Raw genomic sequence first — 13,542 nt, forward strand, 5'->3', positions numbered from 1 at the left:
ACAAAGAGTTTGATTATAGTGTGCATAAAAGCACGGAAGCCGATTTTTGATTTTCGAAAAAAAAAACAAAACTATTTTTCTGATTTTTTTTTCCAAAATTTCAAAGCATCGCGTCCATGGCAAAGTGGCGTCCATAGCAACGGTGCTCGAAAGCATACAACCAGATCCTGGTATGAACCTACCTGTCAAGTTTCATCAAAATTGGTTGACTCCTCTGGCCTCCAGAGCTGTCCATTACATACATAAAGACAGATGGAAAACCTGCGAATAACGGTAGCCTAGCGACCACCCAAAAAACCTGACAATAATGGTAGTCTAGCGACCACCCAAAAAAAATAAATAAATAAATAAAAACTTGACAATAACAGTAGCCTAGCGACCACCCAAAAAACCTGACAATAACGGTAGCCTAGCGACCACCCAAAAAACCTGACAATAACGGTAGCCGAGCGACCACCCAAAAAACCTGACAATAACGGTAGCCTAGCGACCACCCAAAAAACCTGACAATAATGGTAGTCTAGCGACCACCCAAAAAAAAAAAATAAATAAATAAAAACTTGACAATAACAGTAGCCTAGCGACCACCCAAAAAACCTGACAATAACGGTAGCCTAGCGACCACCCAAAAAACCTGACAATAACGGTAGCCTAGCGACCACCCAAAAAAACCTGACAATAACGGTAGCCTAGCGACCACCCAAAAAACCTGACAATAACGGTAGCCTAGCGACCACCCAAAAAACCTGACAATAACGGTAGCCGAGCGACCACCCAAAAAACCTGACAATAACGGTAGCCTAGCGACCACCCAAAAAACTTGACAATAACGGTAGCCGAGCGACCACCCAAAAAACCTGACAATAACGGTAGCCTAGCGACCACCCAAAAAACCTGACAATAACGGTAGCCTAGCGACCACCCAAAAAACCTGACAATAACGGTAGCCTAGCGACCACCCAAAAAACCTGACAATAACGGTAGCCTAGCGACCACCCAAAAAACTTGACAATAACGGTAGCCGAGCGACCACCCAATATATACATACAAAACATTATGACCACTGACAGGTGAAGTAAATAACATTGATTATCTTGTTACAATGGCACCTGTCAAGGGGTGGGATATATTTGGCAGCAAGTGAACAGTCAGTTCTTCAAGTTGACGTGTTGGACGCAGGAGAAATGGGCAGGAGTAAAGACCTGAGCAACTTTGACAAGGGCCAAATTGTTATGGTCAGACGACTGGGTCAGAGCATCTCTGAAACGGCAAGGCTTGTGAGGTGCTCCCGGTCAGCAGTGGTGAGGACCTACCGACAGTGGTCCGAGGAGGGACAAACCACAAACCGGCGACAGGGTGTTGGGCGCCCAAGGCTCGTCGATGCGCCCAAGGAGGAGGTAAGCATAAGAGGAGGTGGAGGGACGGCAGCATGATGGGGGAGGGAAGGCAGCGTGAGGGAGGGGAAGGCAGCATGAGGGGAAGGGAAGGCAGCGTGAGGGGAAGAGAAGGCAGCGTGAGGGGAAGAGAAGGCAGCGTGAGGGGAAGAGAAGGCAGCGTGAGGGGAAGAGAAGGCAGCGTGAGGGGAAGAGAAGGCAGCGTGAGGGGAAGAGAAGGCAGCGTGAGGGGAAGAGAAGGCAGCGTGAGGGGAAGGGATGGCAGCGTGAGGGGAAGGGATGGCAGCGTGAGGGGAAGGGATGGCAGCGTGAGGGGAAGGGATGGCAGCGTGAGGGGAAGGGATGGCAGCGTGAGTGGAAGGGATGGCAGCGTGAGGGGAAGGGATGGCAGCGTGAGGGGAGGGGAAGGCAGCGTGAGAGGAGGGAGGTAAGCATAAGAGGAGGTGGATGGACGGCAGCATGATGGGGGAGGGAAGGCAGCGTGAGGGGAGGGAAATTTGTAAGCAGCGTGAGGGGTGGGGAAGGGAAGGCAGCGTGAGGGGCGGGGAAGGGAAGGCAGCGTGAGGGGCGGGGAAAGGGAAGGGAAGGCAGCGTGAGAGGAGGGAGGTAAGCATAAGAGGAGGTGGATGGACGGCAGCATGATGGGGAGGGAAGGCAGCGTGAGGGGAGGGAAATTTGTAAGCAGCGTGAGGGGTGGGGAAGGGAAGGCAGCGTGAGGGGCGGGGAAAGGGAAGGCAGCGTGAGGGGTGGGGAAGGGAAGGCAGCGTGAGGGGCGGGGAAGGGAAAGCAGCGTGAGGAGCGGGGAAGGGAAAGCAGCGTGTGGGGCGGGGGAGGGAAGGCAGCGTGAGGGGCGGGGAGGGAAGGCAGCGTGAGGGGCGGGGGAGGGAAGGAAGCGTGACGGGGAGGGAAGGCAGCGTGAGAGGCGGGGGAAGGGAAAGCAGCATGAGGGGAAGGGAAGGCAGCATGAATGGTGGGGAAGTGAAGGCAGCGTGGGGAGCGGGGAACGGAAGGCAGCGTGAGGGGTGGGGAAGGGAAGGCAGCGTGAGGGGCGGAGATTGGCAATAAAACGTGCCCAAACAGCAACATTTTATTTTTAACCACTAAGTTCTATGTAGAACCGGGTGGGAGTATTTAAAACCCTTGCTTTCTACCTGGCAAAGGCCTGCTTGCTTGCATGCAAGCTTGCACATACAGCGACCTTTGCATCCATCCGGTCGGCTCACTCCTAATCTGATTTGTACATGCTACAGTCCTCTCAACAGAGGGGGAGGAGCAGGGGAGGGGTGGGAGAGAGGAGACGAAAGGGGAAGAGAGGGGAGGGGTCAGAGAGAGAGATATGGAGAGGGATGGAAGAGGGGGAGGGAGAGGGATGGAAGAGAGGGAGAGATTGGTGGGAGAGTGGTAGAATAGGGGTCAGAGAGACAGAGAGAGATGGAAGAGGGGAAGAGATTGGTGGGAGAGGGGTAGAATAGGGGTGAGAGAGGGAGAGCGGTGAGTGCAAAAGGGTAGAGGGGGAAAGGAGAGGGGGGAGGGATTCTGGCAGATATGACAGCCAGTTTAACATACATCCGAGGGACGGCACACACATTGATGAATCACCCTGCCTGTGAAACACCAGGATGACAGTTTATAGCTGGGTCAGAATTTGAACCCAGGCTGGACAGCTGAAAGCATTGCTTTGCAACTGAAAACATTTTTTCCTCATTGTAATCATCTAATTTATTTGGCCTTCTTAACGCCGGAGATGTCCACACGGACAACCATGCTGTGGTATCGCCATGGAGGCTTGTAGAGATCAAAGTTGAAGAGTGCTCCGAGCAAGCACTCCAACGAAATGGTTGATAAGGAACGGCTCGCTTGGCAAGCGATTAGCGATTTCCGATCCATCATATGAAACACCTTCGGGAGATGCCCGAAATGTGAAACAATGTCCGAATTGGACAAATGAACACATTTTTTTTTAGCAGTCAGAACTGCTGCCAAGTTCAATTCTGGAGCAAAAATTTTGAAATTCGGTTTTGTTTAAGAGATTCTCGAGCTTACGGCATGTGCGGAGATTAAATAAAGCCCCGAACGCTGCCGTTTATAAGCATTGCAATGTATCCAGTGATTTGTAGGTATGATGATCAGGCATTCAATGATGTAAGTGAGGAAAGTGTAAAAAAAAAATAAAACTTTCTCGTTAAGAAATTGGTGCAGCCTCTTCCAAGCCAAGGCATTGTTGAGCAGGCCAAAAAAAACAAAATGGCGGCTTCAGACTTGCGAGCTTACAGAGGGCTAACCAAGATGGCACGCCACCATCTTGGTAAGGCTTGGTTTGGTTTTTCGTGATGATCACCCCCCTAAATCATGTTCAAAAAGGTTTTTATATTAACCCAAACACCCAGATCTCATTCATACACCACCTTGGAGTTCCCTTAGCATGCATGCAAATTTTTGGGCCACTAGGTTTCATGGTTTGGGAGTTATGGAGGAGACGGACAGACTGATGGATGGATAGACACACACTGACATTTATTAGTATATACAGGATTCAGAGCACCAAGAGCGGGAGGATGAGTAAGCTAAATGAACACGAGGTGGGATGAATTTGTGCATGACAGAGCAGGTGTCTGTGGAAGAATTCCCAGGCTGAATTGGTATCAGTGGTAGTGGATAAAGGAGACCAGTCATGAAGTGTTTTTTTTTTTTTTTTTTTTTAAACTTGACCCCCTAATTTCCCATTGAAACATGGCCCCAACATTCACGGAATTTTCCAGGAACATATCCGAATGTCTTACAGTATTTCATCAAAGGATTATTTGCATCACATCGTTCCAATCTGTTAAATGCCAGAAAGACAGAGGTAATGGTGCGTGGTCAGACTGGTGTAGAAAGGGTCAAGATTTTGTAGATACAGAGTCAGGAGTGGAGAGCTGACACAAGTGCACAAATTCAAATAACTTGGTACAATACTAAAGGAAGGGGGAGGTTGTGAAGCAGAAATCCAGGATATAGTGAAGGCAGCATGGGAAAAATGGAAGGAGGTTAGTGAAGTCGTCTGTGATGGAAGGATACCGACCAAATTGAAGGTTAAAATCTACAAGACGGTGATTATACCAGTTATAATGTATGGTGCAGAAACATGGGCTTTTCGAAAAATGGAAAGAGTAGTTGCTCGAGACAGAGAAGGCTTTGCTGGATTCTCAGGGTATCACCAAGAGTGGTTGAAGGAATAAGAAGATACGCCAGAGAGCTGGAATTATAATATGCACTCGTGTATAAGCCGCACCCGAATTTTTCATCCCTTCCCATGGAAAAAAAAAAAAAATTTAATCATATTTTGTGACCTTTCCCCTGAAAGAAATCAAAAAATGGTCCAACATGTCTCAGTAAGCCAAATACTATTTTAAAAGTGTGGAATAATTGTTTGTTTGTTTTTAAGCCCTTACAGAATACCGTCTCGATCATCCCGCTTTAAATATGCTTCCGAAAATGTCGTGGAAAAAGAAAAAAAAAGAAAAGAAAAGAAAGATCGATACATAGAGAAGAAGAGAGTGGGACAGGGATTTCATTTCTTCAAACATTCTTTCTTACCCATTCTTGGCCGCTTCGTCTTGTGTCACCGGAATGCGTCCAGGGCAGAATGCTTCATCGTCGGGGAAGTCCGCGATTGATTGTCATGTAAATGAGTATCGATTGTAACGAATGCCCCATAATCTGCTGTCTGGGTCTTTCAGGGAAAATTACTTACCTGTAAGGGGTCAGCTTACTGCTGCTTAATGACTTCATTACTGGCATCTGTCTCATACAATTATTACTGAGACAGGCTGCTTTGCAATTTACCCTTCCTTGATTAAAACATGACCCCCTTACATGTTACAAGTTATTCCAATGTGCATCTGAGTCAAAGATAATGATATATTCAGCATTGCAAATCGGTAAGTTAGTCACGTCATATGTCCAAAAATTCCTTATCGCCGTGTATTAGCTTATACAAGGCAACTTACGGTATCGCAAAAAAGGATTAGAGAGACTAGGTTATGGCAGTTTGGATAAGTGATGAGTACAAAGGATGAAGAACCAATCAATAAAGCATAGAATGAGCTAATTAGAAGCAAAAGATCATGAGGATGACAGGTATTTAGGTGGAGGGAGGTCGGCGTGGAAAGAGATTTGAAGAACGTGAGATCGAGAGAGGAAGATGCGGAGAACAGTGAGGAATGGAGAAGGCGGAACCGAGTGACCGACCCCTAACCGTTTGGATCAAGGTGCAGAGAAGACGAAGAAGTTCCGCCCTATTAAAGCAAGGAATGGTGTGGGTAGTTCTTTACAATAGCTTGCAAACACACAGTGATTGCCAAACCTGTGTACTTTTACATGGCTTGCGATGTAGATTAAAAGGAATTGATATTTACAACTACTCTGAAGTTTTTTGCTGAAAGGAAACTGTACAGCTATTGTAGATTTGTGACATGGACAAGTTAATTGAAAGGGGAAGTGGATCTTAAATCAAATGAAGCTTATAGTGTGAAATTACAAATCCTATTGCTCCTATCGAAGATGAAAGGCAACCAACCCTGCGAGATGAACGGCAATTAGAACACTGAATGTGGCTCATAAAATACACTATTATTGCGAGAAAGAAACAAGATAGATTCTCAATGAGCAGAATTGACACGTAATCAACGTAAGAACGAAAGGAAAACACTAACAACAAAATGTCAATTTGGGTCCAATTGTGATTTCACATGTGACCTACCCAATTATAACTCCCCACCATACCCCTGGTAAAAAGGCCAACTCCCATGAACCCAAAACACTTCTGCAAAGAAAGATGCACTTCTACAAAAACAGAAGAATTAGGTCGTAAAACAATTATTTGTTCATTTTAAATGTTTTCGTGTTTTGCAAATAAACATGGGGTTCAGAACATTGGCCAGACTTGCTCAAAGCAAAACTTACAAAAGGTCAAAGATATCAACCCGTGCAACATTCACACCTCATGTTTGAGAGCAAAATACCACCTGGACATCCTCACATGAGATAAGAAGTTGTTGACAGGATATTTAAGATCAAAGGTCACTTCAAAAACTGTGTTAATGACTGTTGGCAACACAGAAAGGAAATAAGCGAGCACAGGAAATACGCACCGTGAGCACAGGGTAGCACCCGGAGCCAATCACCTTCATCATAATCCTCTAGGCAGATGGCGCAGACATCATAAACGTCTCCTGCCCGGCACACACAACCATGATTGAGATGATAGAAGTTGAAGCACTGCCTCATAAAGAAAAAAAAAAATATATATATATATATATATATATATATATATATATATATATATATATATATATATATATATATATATATATATATAAAAATACATCTCAAAAGGGGAATATGCTGTTGCAAAAGGTCACCTCGGCCAGTGAAAAACGACTTATGGATATCACGCCATACCCATCTCCCCTTTCCTTCAACTTCACTGTGTGGCATCATGTATTAAATCATCGGCAGCTTATTGAACACCAGCACCTTTCTCTCGATATTGACGATTAAAGTGAGTCAAAGGGTGCGGGTGGGGGACTATTTTTCCTCCAACCACACACTCCTGCTACATCGTTGCACACGAGTATATTTCGAGAAAACGAGAAAAAAAAGCTGAGAAAACAGATGCGAAAACTGATCGCAATGCGCAGAAAATGGAAACGTCAAAGTCTTACCCTGACGACATAGAGCTAAGCTACACTGAGGTTAAGAAATGGCTGTAGACTATACTACATTAATAAGTTAATGTCACTAGTTTTGTAACCTTAACTGAACATCCAAGCGATGGTGGCAACAAAAAAGTGCTGGAGAATAAATAAAAAAAGATATGAAATTGCTTTGTACAAAGAAAAAGTATCAAGTGAATAACTGTCTGTAATCTACTGTATATCCTTCCAACCTTGTTGACACAACCTGAATGGTCTTCATTCAAGAGTATTGTTGGTAAAGCAAATAAAATTAAAAACGGTTCATGGATGACCAACTCTGTCGAATTCAAATGCATCTGCCATACAGAACGAGAGACAGCATCGTGATTGTAGGAAAAGTTTGCACTTTACATATCATGAAAGTAAACAGTTTAACATTACCAAAAGGAACTATTCCAACACATGAATTGTAATTTTTGTTCAGATTGCAAGAGAACTCTCAAAATTTGTGATGCTGCAATTCTCTGAAAGAGCTTCTTCCATCTCAGGTTTTTAATCTTCCCTTAAAATTTTAAAGCGTGTGTTTGAAACAGCAAAGATCTTACCTTGTGTAGCTTTTCTTAGTTGCTTTATGGCAGCTCTCTTTGGCTGGGAGAGCATGGGGGTTAATTTCTTGAAATCCCAGCCACCTGGGGTAATTGATTCGAACGTTCGGGATAGACCAACATCTTAGTTGCTTTATGGCAGCTCTCTTTGGCTGGGAGAGCATGGGGGTTAATTTATTAAAATCCCAGCCACCTGGGGTAATTGATTCGAACGTTCGGGATAGACCAACAAGGATCAGGACGGGACTTTGGCTTGAATGGCGCCTGAACCACCAACGGGCACAGTGCGGGCGAGCCTTTGGCAATGTCACGGGGCGGGGCGTTGGATGCGCCTTTCTAGTTACTTTTTCGTTGGAGGTGCCTTTTTCCTTCACCGTAAACGGAGTGTTCAAACTGAAGATCCGTGAGTGTTTGAAAAATGGATGACAGAGGGCCTGCACAAGTATACAGCCTCTGGGAAAATGAAGAAGGCCAGCGATGCCAAAGTTTGTCAATGGGTTGTAGAAGCATGGAATGCTGTTAAAATTATCAACCATTGTGAATGCTAATGAGAGAAGTGGGCAAATTTCAGGAGAAGAAGAATCTGAGAGTGATGACAATATGGATTGCGATAGACCCACACTTCCTGACTCCGAGTTGTTTCACAGAGATAGAGAAGATGAGGACTTTGTGCACTTGATGTAAGACGATATACCAGTACCTTAAATAGCTTTGGAATTAGATATACAGGCAGTGGACAAAAATATGGAAGTACCTAGGCAAATGAGGGACACCACGCAACAGTTTCCACACAGGTGTGGCACATGTCTTCATTAAGCAAATAAAATCCCAGCATGCTTAGGGTTCTGCATAAAAATGGTGCACAGGCCTGGTTGCCTATAAATATGGCGAGCATGGTTGCAAGAGGCGACCCCCCCCTCCCACCCCCCATCAATTAGCAGGCTTTGGATCCTAGGGTCCTGAGTTCAAATCCCACTTAGCTGTTGAATTAATACCAGGTGGGGTTAACTCAGCCTGTCATCCTTCCGAGGTCGGCAAAATGAGTGCCAGCATGCTGGTATACTGTGTCGGAGTGGCGACCCGTCCAGGATTGTTCCCAATAGCCAAAAAGATTGCTGAGGCAGCACCAACGCTCTGCACAGAGTATGGTCCCAATCTCCTCCTCCTCCCCACCAATGCCCCCATCCACAGAACACGTGTGGTCGCCCAATGGCTTGATGAGCATGACACTGATGTTACCCATGTCATGGGTTTCTCAGTCACCAGATCTGAACCCAATCGAGCGTTTGTAGGATATTCTGGGACGATGCCCGAGACCGGGGGCTACGAAAACCGGGTTATGTGCCCAAGATATCGCCATGGGGAGCACAACGTAAGGTTAGGGCATAGTCACGATGCCACATGGCCAGTTTCGTCTTGATCCGATTGTCGGTTTCCACCTCCGTCAAACAGGTGAGATTTGATTGATTTTCTCGTAGAAGAATGGTGCCGCATCCCTCCTGCAGAATTCCAGCCGTTGGTGGACTCTATGCCACGGCACATACAGGCCGTACTGGCTGCACCTGGTGGCCCAATGCCCTATTAAGTGACTTTATATTGGTGTTTCCATTTTTTTATCCACAACCTGTATATATGCAGGTGAAATATTACGAAAGAAGTGTAATTAAAGATACAGTAATACAATTGTATTACCAAAAAAAAAACTTTTTGTATCTCCATAATTTAACTTAGCCCCGTGTCACGTGTCGTATGGTTAAATACCGTATAGCCCGCACATGAGTATACCCCGCAGTTGGAATTTTTGGAACCAATGTAACACATTATAGCCCGCGGGTTATATGCGTGAAAATACGTGCGATTAATTTTTGGTACAAGTGTGATTTATTGTTTGATTGGGATGTCCTCCTCTTCTTGATAAACTTCTCAGTTGTTTCCTTTGCTCCCTTCCCTGGTTTCTTTATACAGGGAATCTCCGATATATCGTGCCAAAGAGCGTCATTTCCCTAGAACGTCGCCAAAAAAATTAGGGAACAGAGTTCACTGTAGATATTGCCAACACCGATGCTATGTTGTTTTGAATATGTACCGAGTCATTATCAGCTTGTGGAGAGGAAGCTGTGCCCCATCCAGCCGACGCCATGCCCACTCCACGAGCCATGTTGCACCCTCACGCAACATCGACGGTTAGGGTTAGCAGTAACCTGGGTCGGCCTCAATCGGTTCGATAGAGTGCATTCCATGGACTATTTATGTGCCCAACTTACAATAAATAGCCCTTTTCAGCCTCTTGTACAGGGCAGATCTGGATGGAGAGCACAACCCCATGAGACCTTACTGCCCTCATGCTTTGCACCAAATTTGGTCCGTATCGCTCATGTAGTTGTGAAGATGTTTTCGTGAAAATGAGGGATTCGGGGAGGGGGCTCGTAGCCCCATTTCCAGGGAAGATATGGCCATGAAGAGCACAACTTAAGGTTAGGGCATGGTCACGATGCCTCATGGCGAGTTTGGGCTGGATCTCGCTGGTGGTTTCTGAGAAGAAGATTTGTGAATAAAACACCAACATTTGGGGGAAACCCCACTTTCACCACCTTCAAAATGGGTGGATGTGGATGGGGAGCACAACCCCATGAGACCTTACTGTCTTGATACATCGTATCATATTTGGTCCACATCGGTCAGGTAGTTTGTGAGGAGAAGGTGTTTTCGTCAAATGTTAACGGACGTACATACGTACGTTGTATGGACGGACGGACAGACGGACGGACACCGGGACTCACTCTCTGAACTTATTTCGGAGAAATAACCTAAAAAAATCATTCAATAAACCCTTCAGCAAGACTGGAAAGCTTCCTGCAAGTATGCACTCCAGCCAAGAGGTCCCATCATTGCATCAGTTTGGATGTTAAAACGGATGTGATTAATTAAGCGCGTTGAGCGTTTGTTCAATATTTGTCTTTAATATGTAGTCAGGTGAGGTTAAAGTTATATTAGGGCGACCGAAAATGTGCCCTGGGAACACATTCCCCCGACACCCCCCTCGTTACAACACGACGTCCAGGGGAATATCTCGTCTGCTTAATGGTGTTTTGCTCAATGTTGCACTTTCTCGGAACGCATCCACGACGTTAAGTGGAAACTTGCTGTACACGCGTTTCAACATTATTTATTCTTCTTCTTGATTTCTGGGGATCGATTACTCATCCATGCACGAACAAATTGCCAGCGGGCACATGTGAGTTCGGTTATTGGCGTGTACAAGCTAAATGAGGATTATAACCTTTTCCCGAGCCGCCATTTGGCACTTTGTAATCAAAATTAAGCCTCCGCGCTCAGTGTTTTGGGGTCAATCTCCGGCAGTCTAGCATCGCCTGTTAGGGAGACCGGCAAAACTTTAAACATACTTAAAAGTGGAGGAAGAAGAAAAAAAAATCCCCAACACCATTCACGACATTTAAGCGAGAAAAGAAAACAAAAAAGCAATTAAAGTGGCCAAGGGGTGAACGGCACAAACAGTCCATTCAACCATCAGCCACTGCTCAAGGTGTCGCATTCTCTTTCTTTCTCAAGAGTAAAATAAAAGGAAACAATAACCAACAAACGATGACGAAAGGCAAAAATAAAGGAAGTATTAAAACAATCTGCTGCACAAATTGCAGAGACACTGCCTCGGAGAGTCTGCGCATGCAGCGAAGATGCACAGCAAAGGAGGTGGGGGAGGAGAGAGAGAGACCTGAAGAATTCCTTCAGCTAATCGAGCGGCCTCATTCACCGACTCGACAACAATCCGGATCACCAGCTAAACACCATCTATCCGAAAGGTCGACCTTTTTTCATTTCAGCCAAGACCTCTCCAATCTGTGGGTCGACAACCTTAGTAATCGTGTTCAAAGGTCATTCAATCGAACAGAAGGAGGGGGGGGGGAAGAGAGAAAGAGAGAAAGAGAGAAAGAGAGAAAGAGAGAAAGAGAGAAAGAGAGAAAGAGAGAAAGAGAGAAAAAAAGAAAGAGAGAAAGAGAGAAAGAGAGAAAGAGAGAAAGAGAGAAAGAGAGAAAGAGAGAAAGAGAGAAAGAGAGAAAGAGAGAAAGAGAGAGAGAGAGAGAGAGAGAGAAAGAGAGAAAGAGACAGAGAGAGAAAGAGAGAAAGAGAGAAAGAGAGAAAGAGAGAAAGAGAGAAAGAGAGAAAGAGAGAAAGAGAGAGAGAGAGAGAGAGAGAGAGAGAGAGAGAGAGAGAGAAAGAGAAATAAAACCAAGAATATCGACAGAATTGACAAAATATGATGCAATTTATTAATTTCCCTGTCGTCTCGTTTCTGTGAGGCAATTGGTTTCCAGATGCTGCATGCAGCAGGCTTGGCTTTGAGTTTACATTCCTGAAAATCCTCAAATTCCTTCCGACCCGCTACGTTGCCCTTTATTGGAGATCACGGGGACACAGCGTCTCCACGATACCATGAGACCTTGCTAGTCTAGTACTACTTTCCTAGTACTACTCTAGTACTACTCAAAGGCCCATCTAGTACTACTTTCCTAGTACTACTCTAGTACTACTCAAAGGCCCATCTAGTACTACTTTCCAACTGCCTTCATGGACGGATCAACGATCGACAAACATATCCATCCCCCTCCTTCATCAACCAATCTTTGTGCAATTGAATGCGAGAGAGGACAGCAAAACAAGGGGAGAGGGGGGAGGTGGGAGGAGGTGGGAGGATGTGGGAGGGGGGAAGAAAAACCAACCACATCTAATTGGATTTTGTACAGTACTAGCAACAGTCACTGTACTACGAGTTTATTCAGGGGCCATCTACGTATTAAATATGCCTGGGGAAAGGGAAAAGGAGGGGGGGGGTGCTAAAATGAGAAAAAAATATATAATTAAAAAAAGGAAATATGATGGGAGAAAGAAAGAAGAGCAGAGTAGTGGAAAGAGCGGAGATGGAACGTAAAGAAGTTTGGGAGAAATAAGTCACGAGAGTGAAGGAAGCGGTATGCAGCACACAAAGGACGATTGCAGAAGCAATCATGCACTACGACGCGTCACCGAACGTACCGTGGCCCACACAGAATAGATTTTACAAGACGACAAATAATGGAGAAAAATTTTTTTTTCTTTGGAGAAACTCCTCTTTCATACCATGTTGGACGGATTTGAAATACAAAAATCCAATGAGTCTTAAAATTAGAAAGTTTCCATCGTTGCCCAGTTTTGGACGTAGTCCATCATGAACAGGAGCATTGCACACCTTCCAAGTCTTTTCAAAATGAAAAGAGCCCCAGAAAGGGGGTGGAGGAGAGAGGAGCAGGAGCACTTTCATTTTTCATAGCTTGGTGCCCATATTTGGGATCTTTTTAAGTCTTGCACAGAGCACACAAAATCCCATGCGCAAAGAGGCCGAGATAAGACAGCTGCGGTGAATTTGTGACAAAAAAAAATAAAACACACGATGGTGGAGGGGAAGGTGCAAGTGAAGAAAGGGTGCGAGAGGAAAGGGACGGGGCGGAGGTCGAAAGAATGGGTGAGGAGTGGACAAACAGCTTGGAAGGATGAAGGTGTACATTTATCGGAGTAAGGGAAAGCTAGACATCTTGGGCAGCCTCGCCGTCGCTCTCGCCCACCCTCAAACGTCCGCTCAGCCTCTAATGCCGTTCCCATGTGGGGGATTTAGCGTGGCCTGGCACCATGCCTCGGCCTTCTAGAAAGTGAGGGTTCACTTGGCCAGCGAGGGACTCCACTGCCTTCAGTTTGCAGCTGCCTGTGGTCTTTGAACAGTGCTCCATTGGCTCCAGGAAGGAACGATAAAATGAGTGTGTGGTGTAAGCTTTGCTTCTGTTTATTTCCCCGTCTGAAAAAAGACCAAAAAAA

The 13,542-nt window shown here is 45.5% G+C and overlaps 1 protein-coding gene across 4 annotated transcripts in view; it reads right to left on the reverse strand.

Moving 5' to 3' along the window:
- LOC147023601 (E3 ubiquitin-protein ligase RNF13-like) overlaps positions 1-13,542 on the reverse strand; it is a 97,013-nt gene that overhangs the window by 3,254 nt on the left and 80,217 nt on the right. For all 4 annotated transcript variants that reach the window (XM_085889153.1, XM_085889155.1, XM_085889152.1 and 1 more), the window contains exon 9: positions 6,527-6,607. In XM_085889153.1, the coding sequence (XP_085745279.1) occupies positions 6,527-6,607 (81 nt within the window). The remainder of the gene's footprint in view (positions 1-6,526; positions 6,608-13,542) is intronic.

The sequence above is a fragment of the Eptatretus burgeri genome, chromosome 7, assembly GCF_056783735.1.
Source record: "Eptatretus burgeri isolate ZD-2024b chromosome 7, Ebu_testis_v1, whole genome shotgun sequence".
Classification (NCBI taxonomy): Eukaryota; Metazoa; Chordata; class Myxini; order Myxiniformes; family Myxinidae; genus Eptatretus; species Eptatretus burgeri.